A 17,625-nucleotide genomic window follows, 5' to 3' on the forward strand; every position below is an offset into this window, starting at 1 on the left:
CAAAAGATCTCCAGTCAAGGCCATGGCCATGGCCCTTCTCCATCAACACAAGAGAGTGTGGATGGTGAATGGACTGCACTGAGACAGTCACACTCTCCACACTGGTTCTAATAGTCCTTTAGGATACAATGTCCTATCACTCTCCTCTTTCTAGACTGTGCCTTCTTCTCCTGTGACCCTTCCCTCTGGTTCAAAAGATCAGAGGTTCTTAACTTTCCTTTGGGTCACAGACCTTCCCTCTGTGTAACTGGAAATCCTGTGCCTTTGAACTACATTTCCCAGGATCCCACTGACTTCCTGTTGTTACATGCTGATGTAGATAGGGGATAAATAGGTTGGTCTTCCCTGGCTAGCACTTTTTCCTTCCTGGGTGGGGACATTGGTGTACACTGGTGGGACATTGGCTGTTTGAACTGGTAGATTAGCCATGGGCACGTAGTTTTATTTTGTTATCTTTTTATTTTGTTAATTCTAGTGATTATTAATAAATCTTATAAAATATAATGTTGAAATTATTGTATAGTAAATTTATTTTTTACACCTCTCTTTGGAAGTCAGTCTGGTGTATCTATGGACCTCTCACAATGGTTTTTTTTTTTAACCCTTTTTTTTTGGTTCTAGTAATAACTCTAAGACAGAAGGGCAAGGGCTAGGCAAACAGGTCTTGCCCAGGGTTACACAGCTAAGAAGTATCTGAGATCAGATCTGAACCCAGGTCCTCCTGACTCCAGACCTGGCACTCTATCTGCTATGCCACCTAGCTGCCTGACCCAAGAATAATGTTTTTAAATACATAAAATAAAATGAAGCAAACTTATTATATTAAAATAGTTATCAAAATATTACTCAGCTGCAGGGGGAAACTGAGTAGCTCAGTGGATTGAGAGCCAGCCTTAGAGATGACACTCAAACACTTCCTAGCTGAGTGACCCTGGACAAGTCATTTAATACCCCCCACCCCCGACTCTTCTACCTTAGAACCAATATACAGTATTAATTCTAAGGTGGAAGGTAAGTGTTTTAAAGAAAGAAATATTAAAATGCATACACACATAAATTCAGAGCCCTCATATTAAAAACCCCTGATGCAGAGCTAAGAGGCAGCTTAGAAATTACTCTCTTGGGGCAACTGGGTAGCTCAGTGGATTGAGAACCAGGCCTAGAGATGGGAGATCCTGGTTCAAATCTGGCCTCAGGCACTTCTCAGCTGTGTGACCCTGGGCAAGTCACTTGACCCCCATTGCCTAGCCCTTACCATTCTTCTGCCTTGGAGCCAATACACAGTATTGATTCCAAGATAGAAAGTGAGGGTTTAAAAAAAAAAAAGAAATTATTCTCTCCAACTGTCCTATTTTACAGGTGAGAAAATTAAGACCCAGAGAACCTAAGTGAAAGGTGCCTTGTTTTATGATGCAGTAACACTGGCCTTCTCCATGCTGTTCCCCCCACAACCATCTCCCCATCTTTCTTCCTGCCTCTTTACTGGCTCTCCTCCAAGCCTGGAAGGCTCTTCCTCTTCATCTGGCTCCTCTGGCTTCCTTCCAGTCCCAGCTAAAGTCCCACCTTGCGCAGGGAGGCTCTCCCAGTTCTCTCATTCTGCTGCCTTCCCTCTGAGACTCTCCCCAGTGGATCGTGTCCATATTTGCATGGACGTAGCATTTGGATGTTGTCTCCCCATTAGACTGGGGGCTCCTTGAGGGCAGGATCGCCTTCTCCCAACACTTAGCGCGGCAGGCATTGGCTTTCCCCCTTGAAGACCCGGCATAGCTCCTCAGTACAAAGTCAGACTTAACCCCAGAACGGTCCCGTGTATCCTTCTGTCTCCCTGAGCCCTGGGCTGAGCCCGCCTTGGAGGGTACTCACTGGGCGTTCATGCGCAGGACCATGCCCAGAGAAGAGTAGCCCCCTGCGGCAAAGTGCTCCCGGTATCGACCCATCCTGATGGAGTCCAGCCAGTCCCCCACAGTGACGCCGCCCCCTCCGCCGCCGCCTCGAAGGTCAAAGCAACTGCGGGCAAAGGCTGGGGGTGGGCACCTGCGGACAGAGGGAGGATGAGCGGGCAGGATCTGCACCCCCAAACAATGGTTCTTGGGAAGTGGGACTCGGGGGCCCAAAGCCGGGACAGGGATGGGCATGGGGACTTTTAGTCCCTTGTGCCTGGCACAGTGTTTGGCCGCTCCAGGCTTCCCTGGACCCCAGCGGAGGCCAGTCCTTTGTTCAGCAATGACCCAAAGAGATCCCGGTGCCGTGAGATGGAAGGATCTTAGAGAAGGCTGAACCCAACCCCTTTGTTGTACTGATGAAGAACCCAAGGGCCCAAAGAGGGAAATAGGTTATCGGTAGTTAGAGTAGAGCTGGGATTCGAACCCAGGTCTTCGGACTCCAAATCCAGGGCTCTTTCCACCACACCACGTGGCATCAGCAGGGCAGGGCCGGTACCTGTTCACTGTGGCAGTGACCCTGAGAGTCTCGGGGTTGCGGATGAGCGAGTCGAGGATGCTGACGATCTGGGGGAAACGAGGCCTCTGGCTCCGCTCCTTGTGCCAGCAATCCTGCATGAGCTGGTGGAGGGCTGCGGGACAGCCCATGGGGGCAGGGAGACGGTACCCTTCCTCCACCGAGCTAATGACCTGGGGGGCAGGTGAGGGACCAGGACTTGGCTTAGCTTCGGTTTCTCGCCCTCCCCATCCCTCTGCAGTCTTCCCCCTTCCCCCCTTTATCTGCCCTCCCTACCTCACACACCACCACCGCCTCTTTCGCCCTGATCCCCCACCCCCAAGAACAGCTCACCCACCAGGCTCCCCAGCAGGCTCTCCTGAACATCTATCTGGCCCCAACTGGCCCCTCACCTGTCTTCTACTCAGCCTCTCTTCCCTGGCCAGCTCCCTCTCTAGCTTCTCCATCTAGCTTCTTCCCCTCATCGAGTCCAATTCTACTAATTCTTTTTTGAATCCTCACCTTCTGCCTTGGAATCAATACTGTGTATTGGCTCCAGGGCAGAAGAGTGGTCAGGGCTAGGCAAGGGGGGTCAAGTGACTTGCCCAGGGTCACACAGCTGGGAAGTGTCTGAGGCCAGATTTGAACCTAGGACCTCCCATCTCTAGGCCTGGCTTTCCATCCAGTGAGCTACCCAGCTGCCCCTTGTACTTATTTTTTAAGAACCCTTACTTTCGGTCTTAGAATTGATTCTGTGTGTTGGTTCCAAGGCAGAAGAGCAGTAAGAGCTAGGCAGTGGGGATTAAGTGACTTGCCCAGGGTCACCCAGCTAGGAAGTGTTTGAGTGTCATCTCTAAGGCTGGCTCTTAATCTACTGAGCCACTTGGCTCTCCTGAATCTTACTCATTTTTAAGGAGAAACTGAGATCCAGAGAGAGTAAGCAATTTGCTTCCAGTCACATAGCTCCTAGCAGAGCTGAGGAACTTGGGCTTTTTGAGTGGTATCAGACAGAATGAGAAGATTACAGACTTGGGGTTAGGAGGGACTTCAGAGGCGCCCTCACTTAAAAATGGGGAAACTGAGGCCAAAGATAGTATAAAAATAACTTGCGTAGGGTGAAATATGTTGAGTGATTTAATTTGAACCCAGGTCCCCTGATTCCATAGCTGGGGCTCCAGCCAATGTACCAGGGCTAAACTGGACTTGGGAGTGAGAGGACCTCAGGCAAACCATTTGGCACCCCGGTCTCAGTTTCCACCTCTAGAAAATGAGTAGGTTGGACAAAAACCCACATTTCAAATCTCTTCCTGCTAAGTCTTGTGAATCCACGTCATTTCCATGATTCCACACCTCACTGTATTCCTCACCCCAATCTTTCCCTTTTCCCTTGGCCCATCCCCAATTCTCTCCCCTGACTCCCTGACCTTCCACACCCCTCCCCATCCCTGCCCCAGGCTGGACACTTACATCTCGGTTCGTCATGTTCCAGTATGGCCGCTCCCCGTAGGCCAGCACCTCCCACATCACCACCCCAAAACTCCACACGTCACTGGCTGAGGAGAACTTGCGGAAAGCAATGGCTTCAGGGGCTGTCCAGCGGATGGGTATCTTCCCACCCTGAGACAGGAAGAAGCACGATATGGACTAGTCACGGGAGGCTCCCCTGCACCAACCAAACCTAAGCTGAGCACCCAACGAATGGTGGAAGTAGTTGGGGTGGACCTTTGGACCAATGGGGAATGGCCATCCCAATTACAGAATCAGAGCGTGTCTAAGCTGGTAGAAGCTACATCATCCCTCATTTTACAGAAGAAGAAACAGAGGCCCCAAGAGGGAGAGTGACTTGTCCAAGATCCCGCAGTTGGATGCCCTGGGACTTGAACGTAGATCGTTTCATTTCAAGTCCAGAGTTCTTTTCACTACCCCATGCAGAGACACTAAGAAAGTCAAAGGCAGGGTTGGGAGGGGAACCTCAGAGCACCCTCCCCCTCTCCCCCAATGCAGCAATCTTTCTACTTGGCGAAGGAGGAAGGTCAAAATGGAGTTAAGGCTGCCAATCTGGAGAGTACTCCAAGCTCGGGAGAAAAGAAAGTCCCATGTCACTAAGGGGCATGGGCCACCCACCGTCGTGGTATAGGCGGCATCAGGGTCATCTTCCAGGACACGAGAGAGGCCAAAGTCAGACACCTTGCACACCAGCTGGCTGTTGACCAGGACATTGCGGGCAGCCAGGTCTCGATGGACATAGCCTAGGTCAGAGAGGTAGCGCATGCCAGCGCCCACCCCTCGCAGCATGCCCACCAGCTGCACGATGGTGAACTGCCCGTCATGGGTCTGAGGGGGAGAGAGAGGCCTGGCAGCCTTAGACTGGCTTTAGCCAAGAGCTTCCATTGCTTGGCTCAGGGCACCAACAAATTGTATTCTTCCCCATCCCTCCCTCTTTCTCTTTCCTTCTTTTCCTTCTCTTCCGTCCTCTCTCTATCTCTCCATCCTTTCTTCCTTTTCTTATTTCTACTCTTTATCTCTTCCTTCTATCCCACTACCCCTTTCTTTCCTCCTTCCTTCCATCCTTTCTTCCCTCCTTCCTTATTTTTTCCTTCATTCCTTTCCTCCCTCCTTCCTTCCTTAATTCCTTCCTCCTTCCTTCCTTCCTTCTTTCCTTCCTTCCTTCCTTCTTTCCTTTTTCCCTCCTTCATTCCTTTCTTCCTTCCTTCTTTCTTTCCTTCATTCCTTTCCTCCTTCCTTCCTTAATTCCTTCCTCCTTCCACCCTCCCTTCCTTCCTTCCTTCCTTTTTTCCCTCCTTCATTCCATTCTTCTATCCTTCCTTCTTTCCTTCCTTCCTGCCCTTCTTCCTCTCTCCCTCCTTTTCTTCTCTGCTTTCAGACAAAGCCCCTGAGTACTTTCTGTGGTCATGTGCTTCTCAGCCTGGACAAGGGGTGACAGAGAGAACTCATGGGCCAGAAGGAGGTTTCTCCTAATGCGGATAAGTGGAAGCTAGTCAGATTTGCCTGCTTCCAAGACTCCCACCCAGCCCCTTCCCCTTGGAATTAGAGGATCTGACATTCAGGGCTGGAAGTGAGCTCCAAATGGAGGAAGGGCCCACAAACTGTTGGAGCAGGTTGGGCCCCTCGGTTATAGAACATGGGAGCTGGAGGAGACTTTGGAGCTCATCCAGGCCCACTCCCTTCTTAGGCAGATGAAGTGAGATGACTTGCCCAAGGCCACACATAACAGTTCTTAATTTGTAGAGACTTTCTGTGACCTGATTCAATGTTCCTTCTGCTCTATCGCATTAACGCTTGTTGTTTCATCACCGAATTCAAAATTAAGAGCTAAAGGGGACCTGAGTTTTTAGTCTAAGCCCTTCACTTTACAGATGGAGAAACAGTCACTGAGGGGATATGACTTGCTAGCAGAGTTAGGATAAGAACCCAGGTGCTCTGATTCCCAGTTGTTCCTGTCCTCTCCCCTCCCCCTGTCCACCTTCCTCCTAGATCTAGCTAGATGGGAGAGCCCAGAGCCAGAGGGACGTCCTTATCCCTTCCTAGCCTCTGGGAAGCTCTACTTTCCCCCAGATCTTTGAACAGAAGTAGAAAGGAGCACTGAATGGGGATAGGGAGTAGAAGGCAGTCACATACCCTCAGAAAAGAATCCAGGGAGCCATTCTCCATGTACTCGGTCACAATCATTGCCAGGCGGCCTAGGCAGGGAGGAAAGAGAGGCACAGCTTTCTTGGGGGTGAGGAGGGTCCAGTCCTATCTGCCCCTCTTACTCGCTCAAGGTCCTCTGCATCCCACGAGTCCTTCAAGGTCTCTAACCATGGCTGAGGCCTCTGGGGAAGGCTATAGCTCCAGGCAAGAAATATCCAAGGGAAGTCAACCTTAGAGTCCCTATTCTCAGAGCTGACCCCCAATGGTACAGATAGAAGGTAGGAGGAATTCAATCCAGATTAGCCCATGGAGCCATCAAGGAGCCTGACCAAAACTGGGGCAGTTCAGTGAACTTATAGCTGGGCAGAGACACATCTGGGCCAACACTGACCCTTCTCTTGGCCTTTCAAATTACTTTCCCTTAAGTAGTTAGAAGAAGAAAGAATTTCTTGGGTGGGTGGGCAGGAGATGGCAGTGATGGTGGTGGTAGGATAGAAGGGCAAACTCAGATCTAGTCCAAGGAGGGTGAAAGTAGGTATTTGTGGACACCCAGAGAAACTCACCTCGGGTGACAACACCCTCAAGATGAATGATATTGGGGTGGTCAAACTGTCCCATGATGGATGCCTCACTGAGGAAGTCTCTCCGCTGTCTCTCTGAGGACCCTGCCTTCAGGGCCTTGATAGCCACTGGCACCTCTCGCTGCCCTGGCATCCGCAATCGTCCATAGCACACCTCTCCGGACTCGCCTGAGGGGTACCAGGGAGGCAGTGAGCACCTCACACCACCCCAGGCCTCTGCTGTTTCCCAATCTCTATTATGGTCCTTCACCCCTGTCATGTAGGAAAGCTCCTCTATTGGGTGGAGTGGAGAGAAGCGCGGTGATTCCAGTGGGGCGTTCTGCATTTGGGGCGTGCCTGCAATTAGGGTGTCAGGCAGCGAACGCTGGTAGATTACAGACACTGACCAGAGAAAAGGTATTTGAAGAGCGGCCAATGAGTGCTAGGTTGTCTAGGGTGGGCAGAGCAGTGCTTAATGGAGTGAGGTGAAGAGCCTTAGCCTGAAGTGTCCTGCTCTTGGTTATGGCATCTGGGAGATGTTCTGGTGTTGGGAGTAACAGGTCCATGCCTTGGGTTGCTAGCAAGTCCAGATATACCTTGGGAAGGTACGTTAGCTGTCGGCTAATCCTCCCCATTTTACAGATGGCAAAATTGAGGTTGAGAGAGACTAAGGGGCCTCGTGCCTGGTCACCTATTTAGTGTCAGGCTGGGTTTAAATCCAGGTCCTCTGACGAGGCACCAGTGCACATGGTGTCTGCCAAGGATGGATGGAGAAGGCTACTAGATCAGACTCAGTCGAGCCCCACTGATCTCCCCTGGGTTACAGGATCATTGCATTTTGGGTCTGCCAAGGACCTTAGTCCAGCTCCCTTATTTTCACAAACGAGGAAACAGAGGCTCCCAGTCGCATGGGTAGTAAGTAGCCAAGACAGGAGGCTAGGGCTCCATCTCCAAGCTGTGCTGATATCATGTTATCTAACCAGTCTAGAATGACTTACCTGGATCATGGCTGCCCAGTTGATTCTAGGGCTTTTGTAGGAGCATGCTCACACCCCTTGACTCTCCCCAGCCAGTATCCCCCTCTCCCACGGCTCTGCTCCCCTCCAGTTCTCACCAGAACCGATGATTTTCTCAATATGGATCCTGGAGGCCTCGATCTCACGACTGAAGCTACGGCGAGCTCGCCCAGGTTCTTCATAGGTGTGAGGGTCTGAGTAGAACTGGGGTTCAGGAATCTTCCCAGGGGGGTGGTGCAGGGGAAGGAAGACTGGGGGAGGAGCTAGAGGAAGGGAATAGAAAGATGCTTCTTAGCGATGTTCTAGGAGGATCTCTCTTGGCAGGGCCCTCCATGGTCTCCCTTCTCCTTAGGGGGACTGGCTCCCTCCCTAGAACTCTCCTCTGGAGAGATCTTCCCACATGGAAGGCTAGGAGAACTCGGGTGTCTCTTTGTAGAGTCAGGGAATCTACCTAGGGTCAAAGATGCTCCAGAGCCAAACTCAGCTGTCACCTTGGGTAACCCACAGCTGAGCAGGAACTCTCTCTACATACAATACATTTGAGAAGGGTCCATCCAGCCTCCGTTCTGAGACTTCCAATAACATGGCACTCGCTACCTGAAGGCCATTCCATTTTTGACAGTTCTCATCATTAGAAAGTTGATTATGGGGGCAGCTGAGTAGCTCAGGCCTAGAGATTGGAGGTTCTAGGTTCAAATCTGGCCTCAGACACTTTCCAGCTGGGTGACCCTGGGCAAGTCACTTAACCCCCATTGCCTAGCCCTTACCACTCTACTGCCTTGGAACCAACACATAGTATTGACTCCAAGATGGAAGGTGAGGGTTTAAAAACAAAAAGTTGATTATTTCCCCCCTCTACAAAACCATTCTACTTCTCTGTAGCTCCCATACATCATTCCTGGTTCTACTCTTTGGGCTCAAGCCAAATATGTCCAATTCCTTTTCCCCATGACATTCCTTCAAATACTAAGTCGGCTCTTGCGCCTCTTACCAAATTAAACAAGGCCAGATCTTCCTGGCAGTGCTTGGAGCTCGTCCTATAGACTCTTGGGGTCGCTAGAGGTTTCTGTTGGATCCCGAGTGTGTTCCTTGGTATTCTAGGGCTTCCATAGAGCCCCGTTTTTTCTTTATATGATCCAAAGAGTCTGCCCATAATGGCTTGGGGTCTGTATCAGGTTGAGGGCAGCCCTTCGGGGCCTGGTGTCCTCGCTACAGCCGTCAAAGGACATAGAAGAAGCTTTTGGGGGAAAGTCTTGGTTTTGGAGGTTTCTCTAGGAGACTCACTCCTCTGCTCTGATGGCTTCCTCCAGGACCAGTTAGGGGAAGGGAACTGAGTCCTCAGTACACATTCCCTACCTTCTTAGCCTTCCCCGACCCCTATCTCTGAGGTCTTTTACACTTACCCTGCCCATTCTGATAGTGCATCTTCTCCTCATCAGAGTCCTGGAAGGCCTTGCTGTAGCCACAGTGCCTGGGAGAAAAGGTTCTCATTGTTCCTCAGGCATCCTTGCCCTCCTAGTTCCTTACATTCCTTCCCCTACCTTCCAGTGTCCTCCCCTTCCCACCAATGCCATAATCCTAGATGAAAATCTGGGATGTCAGCTACAAGGGATCCTACAGCCTCACTCCCACCTAGAATAGATGGCTGGATTTTGACATTTGACAACCTTTTGGCAGGCTTCCCTGCTGCCCTTATCATCTGTGCACCTGCCATCAGCATTTTCTTCTTCCAAATCTCTTCTTTCTAACATAGAACTCTCCTGCTCAAGAACCTACAATGGATCCCAATTTCCTCACTAGGTGCTTTGAGATCTTTTACTATCTGTACTCTCTCCTCTGCCCTTGTTTCTCTAGCTCTTGGGCCAAGCAAAAATTCTCTGCCCAGAATTCTAAGCCTTGAAGGATGTAATTTTTCCATTACTTCAACTTGTTCTCTCCTTTTCTCTATCAAACCAGTGGCCCCTGGCTTGACAATACTTCATTGAAATATCTGCTTCAGGAAGTCTTAGCTGACTAACTTTGACTTCTGCTAAGTGTGATGGAGTAGAAGATGGCCTGGACTGGGTTCTGCCATTAACTAGCTGCAGGAACTTGAGATGGTCCCATACACACACATTTTCTGGGTCTTAAATTCCTCAACTGTAAAATGGTCTCTAAGGTGTTCTATGATCCCCTCCAGCTCCAATGATTGATGTTTTAACATGGAGTAGTATTAAGAACAATTTCATTCTGTTCTAAGATCTATCACAGGCGTCACAACAGGTAGAGCACCAAGCCTGAAGTCAGGAAGACTCATCTTCTTGAGTTCAAATCTGGCCCCATTCACTAACTAGCTGTGTGACCCTGGTCAAGTCACTTGGCCCTGTTTGCTTCTGCCTTCCCATCTGTAATATGAGCTGGAGAAGTAAATAACAAACCACTCCAGTATCTCTGCCAAGAAAACTGCCAAGGGAATCGCAGAGTCAGACATGACTGAAACGACTGAAACAACAAACATTCTATACTCTAAAGTGCAATGTTCGAAGTTTCCTTCCAGCTCTAAAAGTTTATGTTCTAACAACATGTTCTAAGATCCATTTCAGTCAACATTCTGTTCTTTGGTCCAACACAGCTCTGATATTCCACGCTCTAATATGCTCTGTTTTAAAATTCCTCCCAGCTCTGACATTTAATGTTCTAACAATTTGTTCTAAGATTCGTTTTAACTGACATTCTGTTCTAAGATTCATCAACTCAGGCATTCTATGTTCTAAAGTCCTTTTCCATCCTGATATTCTATGGTGTAAGGTTCTTTTATTTTCTACATTCTAATGACCCTTTCAACTATAAATTCTGAGCCACAAGAGAACTCACCAAGTTGTGGCTCACCAAGTTGTGTTTCAAGGTCTCTCTGAAGACTAACATTCTGTGTTCTAAGGGCTCTGACATTCTCTGTTCTGAGGTCTCTCCCAGCTCTGACATTCTCTGTTCTAAGGTCTCTCCCAAATCTGACATTCTCTGTTCTAAGGTCTCTCCCAGCTCTGAAATTCTCTGTTTTAAGATCCCTCCAAGCTCTGACATTCTCTGTTCTAAGTTCCCTCTGAATTCTGACATTCTTTGTTCTAAGGTCTCTCCCAGCTCTTATATTCTCTGTTCTAAGGTCCCTCCCAGCTCTGACACTCTCTGTTCTAAGGTCTCTCCCAGCTCTGACATTCTCGGTTCTAAGATGTCTCTCCCAACTCTTACATTTTCTGTTCTAAGCTCCTTCCCAGCTCTGACATTCTGGGTTCTAAGGTCTCTCTCAGCTTTAAAATTATAGAATTTGAAGCTTAATCTTAAGTAGCTAAGTGGCACAGTGGACAGAGTGCTGGATATGGCAGAGTCAGGAAGACCTGAAGAGGTTCAAATTCTGTTTCAGATACCTACTAGATGAATGACCCTGGGCAAGTCCCTAACTTCTATGCCTCAGTTGCCTCATCTGTAAAAGATCATTATCAACATCCATCTCCCAGGCAGGGCTGTTGTACTGATCAGGTGAGATGCTATTTGTAAACTGTTTTGCAAATTTTAAAACTCGATATAAATGCTCACTATTATTATTATTATTATTATTATTATATAAATAGGAAATTCCATCCCTTAAGCATTGTTTTATCAACATCTATTTCTCTTGCCAGGGCCGTACTTTCAGGCTGAGCTGGGGACATGAGGGGTTAGGGAGAGAAGCATAAAGGGGTGGGGGGAGCCAGTAGAAATGACACCTACTAGATAAATGTTCAGGGAAATGTCATAGACCTGGAAAGAGGAGTCTTCTGGACTGTGAAGGCCAGGCATGCAGGGGTGAAGGGTAAGGAGAGCCTGGAGAAGATGAAGGACTGTTGAGTTCTGGCCCCTCCTACCTCTTTTTACAGATGAGCAGCAGCAGCAGGATGACCAGACCAGTGATGAGAGTCAAGCAAATCCACGCGATGGTCCTGGTGTCATAGCGGAGTCCTGCTATGGGAAGCAGGAGGCAGCATCAGCTCTGGGGAAGAAGGAGGACCCAGCCCAGGGGAGCAGGGACCAAGGCGGGAGACAAAAACCTCTCCTTCCTGGCCTCTGTGCTCTGCTGCCTAGCCTGGACCCTGATGCGGGTGCAACTACCTCTTCCCCTCCCTACCATATGGAGACCCAGACTTGAACATTTCATGCAAATCAATCAGTAATCGATAGAGCATCAGGCCTGGAGACAAGAAGGTTCAAATTTGGCCTTAGAGACTTCCAAGCTGTGTGACCCTGGGCAAGTCACTTGACCCCCATTGCTTGGCCCTTATTGCTCTTCTGCCTTGAAACAAATACTTAGTATTGATCCTAAGAGAGAAAGTAAAGTTTTTTTTTAAATAAAAATAAACATTTATTAAGCTTGTGAGGATCCAAAAAGAACCCAAAAGACAATCTCTACCCTAAAGGAGCTTGTGATCCAATCCCTGCCAATGTCTTCTTAGTGGCCCCTCCTCACCCTCCAAATTATTTTTACTTATTTTACTTATAAAATGAAATTTAATAAGAGCTTTAGGATTTGCAAAGCACTTTACTAATTTCCTTATGTGGTCCTTATAACAACCCTGAATAGTAAGTATTGTTCCTATTCTCATATTACAGTCGAGGAAACTGAGGCACACAGAGATTAAATGACATTCCCAGGGTCCCACAGCTAGGAAGTAGCTGAGACAGTATTGAACCCAGATCTTCTTGACTCTAAGCCCAGTCCACTTAACTTGGACCTAGATGCCTACATTTCACAGTCACTTACCTCTACAATTGAGGAATGTAAGCTAGTGGAGAGCAAATGCTTTTCATTCTGCATTTCTGTTCCTAGAGTCTAGCACAGTATCTGGCACATAGAAGGTAAATAAATGCTTGCCAATTAATGGATGAATTTAGTTTCTCTTACAGAACCTACTGACATGGATGAGTTAGTGAGAGTGGCACCAGGAAGTAGTGGACTAGAAGAAGGCAATCTGTGTTCTGCCAACAACTAATTGTATGACCTTAGACAAGTCATTTTCCTACCCTGAACTTCAGTTTTCTCCTCTATCAAATGGGACCAGAAGAAATCTCTGCCCTGATTCCTTCCTAGTATTGTTGTGAAGATATGGTTAGATTAAAAAGCCCTTCAAGTAGCTTCCCAGTACCATTGCTGCCTTTCCTGAGGCTTGACTTCCTTATTTTAAATCTTCTATTTCCATGCAGAGCACATCTCTCTGGTTCAGTGTCCTCTAAAATGAGCAGCTTAGACTATAGAGTCTCTGATGTTCTTCCCAGATCTAATATACTCTGCTCTAGCAATCTATAATCTAAGATCCCTCTTGACTCTAACATTCTGTAATCCATGGTTGCAATTCACTGTGCTGGCTGTGTTCTGAGGTCTACGTTCTATGGTCTAAGGTCCCTCCCAGCTTTAATATTCTAATTTAAGAATTTAATTTAATAATAATCCCAGATTTAATATCTATGGTCCTCCTCTCTGTGACAGGCTATGTTCTAACATTCTAAATTCTAAGGTCTCTTCTAGCTGTAACAGTCCATGGTCAAAAGTCCCTTCCAGCTATAGCTGTCTATGTCCTAACATCGTATGTTCTGACATCCCTTTCAGTTCTAACATTTTATGTTCTATGGTCCTTTCTAGCTCTGAAATTCTATGTTCTAAGTTCTTTTCTAGTCATAACAGGCTATGTTCTAATGTTCTATTTCTAAGGAATCTCTCAAATGTAACATTCTATGGTCTAAACAATGATATGAAATGGAGATTCAGTTTCATATATGATTTTTTGGGGTTCTGCTGTGTATATGAAAATATATTTTGGGGGGATTAATCTCAAAATGCTTCAAATTGAATTAAATATTCCATTGTTAATGATGCCTTCTAGTTCTAACATTCTTTGCTCTTCTATCCTCTGTTCTACGATCCCTCACAGCTCTAATAGTCTGACATAATGGATAGAGGGCTAGACTAAAAGTCAAGAAGTCAGATTGTATCTTGGATATTTAATATCTGGGTAACCCTGGACAAGTCATTTAACTTTTCTTGGCTTAGTTTCTCCAACTATAAAACTGATAGCACAGACTTTATAGGGTTGTTATATATCAAATATATATAGAACAGTGATGGCAAACCTATGGCACAGGTGCCAAAGATGGCAGACAAAGTACTCTCTGTTGACACTCAGCCGACCTCCCCAATCCCCTGCTCCCCCACCCCTCTGGCCAAAGTTCATTACTAGAAAAGCAGAGGGACTTGGGTAGAGCTGCTCCCTTCCCCCTCTCCACACTCTTGATGACAGCAGCCCAATGGGAGTACACAAGGGCTAAGGTGGGTGGGTCATAGGCAGCAGAGCTGGAGGGGAGCAGAGAGCTCAGACCACTTCCCTCCCCCTCTCTACACTCCCTGAGGACATTTCTTACTTCACCCACCCCTCTACCCAGCATCCCAATGAGAGTGCTTCTTCTCTCCCCTATGTGGGGTGGGAGGGGTGGGGTGTTCCCAGCATGCAGTGGATGAGGTGGGCATAGCACTGGGTCTGGCGGGTTGGGGGTGGGGGTGGAGCCTGGCACTCCATCTCTAAAAGGTTCACCATCACTGATATAGAATATGTAGGTAAAGCATCATATTATAAAGTTAGCAATTGTAGTTCATATTTTTGTTCTAGGTTCCCTTCTCCCTCATAATCTATGATCCCTTCTTGTTCCATCATGTCCCTCTAACTGTGAATTTGTATGTTTATAAGACTATGCCTTTAGAGGCCTTTGCCCTACCTTTGGTCTCTCCCCTGTATCCCTCCCACCTTCCACTCACTTGGTTTTCCAGTCTCCACTTCCATGGCCGGACTAAAGCGGCCACAGCCCGCTGAAGTGCGGGCTCGCACCTGGAACACATAATGGGTGCCTGGCTTCAGGCCAGAGACAGTTGCCCTGGTGGTGGTGGCCTTGAGGGTGGAGTAACTTTGCATCTCCTTGTCCTGGGAGATTGGAGGGAGAAAGGAACTCAGAAGGCTGGACCTGCTCAGCTCCCTCTGTGCCTGAGTTCACCAGCCTCTGGCCCTCTACACCAGCCCTGTCACCTTTACCTTCTCATAGTATTTAATTTCATATTCCAGAATGATTCCATTAGGCTGGGCTGGCTCTTGCCACAGCAGTGTGACACTGGTCTGCCCAGCTCGCTCCTGGCGGATCGCCACCACTTGGGAGGGGGCTAGAAGGGCCAAAGCCATGGGATGTTAGAAAGGCACTATAAGTCATTTGACTCTTCCCTCCCCTTTCTGGAGCCCTTCCTTCATGCCTACAAACACCCCAGCCCCAGCCCCACAGCTACTCGGAATCCTAGCTATGGCCTATGAACTTGAGTTAGTCACTTTGTCCAGGGCTCAGCATCCTTACCTGTGGATTTGTAGAGGATGGAATAGAAGACCTTGAAGGTCCCTGTTTATAGTCTAAGGTTTCTTACAGTTCTGACACTCCATGTTCCATCCAATTTTAGAAGTTATAATTTAAGGTCTGTCCTCGGACCCTGACTATGTTTCTAGTTCAACACTCTTTCAATTCTCTTACTCATCCTCTGATAAAACTAGGATGTGCTCACCTGGCCCAAATGACCTCGTGCCCAGGGGCTGCCTGCCAAGATGCCATCCTAAAGGGTATCAAGTCTTCTCACCTTACCCCTCCTAAGAGTAGCTCTAAAACTCCCCCAGGGAAGGGGCCCCTTTGCTCCTCCTACCTGCCTGGTTTGTGGTGATGTTGACAGAGGCAACTCGTCGGGGCTCCAGACTGAGGTCAGACACACCATTGATAGCCTCGATCCAGAAGGTGTAGTTCATGTGGGCAAGGAGGTTGGCTACCGTCAGGGCTGTCTGTACCAGGTTCATCTGCTGGGGCACAAACCGGGTGCCACTGCCACAGGTCTCACAGTGGCCCTGGTCCCAGGAGCAGCGGCGGCAGATGGCGTTGTAAGTGATGTCACTGCGGCCTCCCTTGTCCAGGGGAGGGTCCCACTCCAGGGTCACAGAGGTCCCATTCACACTGGAGATCAGGTTCACTGGGGCAGAGGGAGGCCCTAGAGAGTAGAAAGACCCAGCCCCAGGCCCCAGCTATAGTTCTGGCTGTGGCTTGGTTTCTATGGTGGATTTGGGTAAGTCATCTGGGTCTGTCTCAGTCTTCTCCGGCATCTAGAGAGCTCACTGAGGACACAGACTATACTTCCACTATCAGACTGGGAGAACCTGAAGGGCAGGGACGATATCAATTCCCCAAGGGGGTCAAGAAGCCTCTTGCTTAGCCTCCTTCTCTGTCCCTGCCCAACGAGAGCAACATTGCCAATGCTTATGTCCTACGAACTTGCCATTATGGGCCACTGTGACTTGGCCCTTGGACTAAGCAAAGTCCGACCCAGACCCACAAGGCTTTCTACATAGTCTACTGTTCTGGAATACTTTCCCTCACTAGACTATAAGTAGCACGAGGGCAAAAGATCTCATGTTATCCAAAGCACCTCCCTCTCCCATGATCACACACGTATTCTGTGGGCATGTATGTGTGTTTTTATGCCTGTTGAATGAGACTGAATTCCATGCCTGAAGGTTGAATGACCAAGAGAGTGCGATCTGGAAGGTTTAGTTATCAAGGTTAAAGAAGAAAAGGAAAGAGGTCTTGGGTGCCCTGACTAGACCAGTTTGGAAGGTGGCCTCAACTTCCTCCCCAAATGGAAGGGATACTCACGAGTACAGGCTGCAGATGGCGGGTCAAGGGCAGCCCGGTAATAGCTGACATCACAGTGGCAGGTCTGGGCTGCAGATGTAGCTGCATGGCTGTGTAAGGGGCACCTGGCACACAGCTGGTCTCCTGGAGCTGATTTATAAGTCCCCAGTTCACAGGCTACAAAAGGGAAGAGAAGATGGCAGAGTGAATATCTTGTTCTCCTCAACAGAAAAGGCTCCTTGGCTAATGGGCATCCAGAGTGGTCCATCCAATGATTGGGGATGTAGACTCTCAATAATCACTATGGAAAAAGGTCTTGATCACTGACACATGTAAAACCCAGTGGAATTGTGTGTTGCTATGGGAGGGGCATGGGAGGAAGAGAGTGAAAGAACATGAATCATGGAACCATGGGAAAATATTCTAAATTAATCAATAAAATAAAATTGAAAAAAAAAACACAGAGTGGTCTATCCAGGATGACCAACTCTTACTGATGCTGTCCGAATGAAAATCTTCTCCTCCCAGGATCTAATAGAATTTAAAAAACAACATTAGAACTAGAAAGGACAATGGAATACAGAATGTTCAGAGCTAAGGGGAAGGAATATTGGGGGTGGAGGGTGGACATTTGAATATAGTGTTGAGCTGGAAGCGTCCTCAGAACGTAAAACATTAAAATCAGAAAGGAAGTTAGAGCACAGACTAATAGACACCAAAGTGGAAAGGTATTGAACCAGAAGAATCAATGAACACAGAGAAGCATGGAAAGACATATGAACTGAGGCAAAGTGAACTCAGCAGAACCAGAAAAGCAATAGACCTAAACAAAAGATATTAATTGAAGTGCTTGGCACCAGGGATACAAATACAAAGAATGTAACAATCCCTATGTTTTTAAAACTCTTACCTTCTGTCTTAGAAGTAATACTGAGTATCAATTCCAAGATAGGAGAGTGGAAAGGGCTAGGCAATCTAGGGTAAGTGATTTGCTCAGGGTCACACAGTTAGGCAGTGTCTGAGGCCAGATTTGAACACAGGTCCTTCTGGCTCCCGCTGTCCTGAAATTCCTATTCTTAAGGAGCTTACTCATTCAATGAAATCAAAACTAAATTCTGCATAATTATAATAATCAGGTTTGATCTGAAAGAAGAGATATGAGAACAACCTTCTTCCTTTTTTGGAGAGAAAGGGACAATATATATTGCTAGACTTGACTAATGTATTGATTAATTTGACTGAATCAGGTTTTT

General features: G+C 47.8%; 1 protein-coding gene across 2 annotated transcripts in view; it reads right to left on the reverse strand.

Annotated features, from left to right (window-relative positions):
* The window catches only part of EPHA8 (EPH receptor A8), a 60,231-nt gene that overhangs the window by 4,205 nt on the left and 38,401 nt on the right, over positions 1-17,625 (reverse strand). The window contains exons 4-16 of one of the 2 annotated variants that reach the window (XM_003341007.3): positions 16,394-16,549; positions 15,396-15,731; positions 14,749-14,873; positions 14,478-14,640; positions 11,542-11,635; positions 9,067-9,134; positions 7,762-7,926; positions 6,651-6,836; positions 6,076-6,137; positions 4,561-4,770; positions 3,904-4,053; positions 2,440-2,630; positions 1,864-2,034 (exon numbers count right to left, since the gene is read on the reverse strand). In XM_003341007.3, the coding sequence (XP_003341055.2) occupies positions 1,864-2,034; positions 2,440-2,630; positions 3,904-4,053; positions 4,561-4,770; positions 6,076-6,137; positions 6,651-6,836; positions 7,762-7,926; positions 9,067-9,134; positions 11,542-11,635; positions 14,478-14,640; positions 14,749-14,873; positions 15,396-15,731; positions 16,394-16,549 (2,077 nt within the window). Of the gene's footprint in view, positions 1-1,863; positions 2,035-2,439; positions 2,631-3,903; positions 4,054-4,560; positions 4,771-6,075; positions 6,138-6,650; positions 6,837-7,761; positions 7,927-9,066; positions 9,135-11,541; positions 11,639-14,477; positions 14,641-14,748; positions 14,874-15,395; positions 15,732-16,393; positions 16,550-17,625 lie in introns of both variants that reach the window. The other variant, XM_007491211.2, reaches the window with a different exon arrangement.

Source organism: Monodelphis domestica, chromosome 4, assembly GCF_027887165.1.
Source record: "Monodelphis domestica isolate mMonDom1 chromosome 4, mMonDom1.pri, whole genome shotgun sequence".
In the NCBI taxonomy this organism is placed as follows: domain Eukaryota; kingdom Metazoa; phylum Chordata; class Mammalia; order Didelphimorphia; family Didelphidae; genus Monodelphis; species Monodelphis domestica.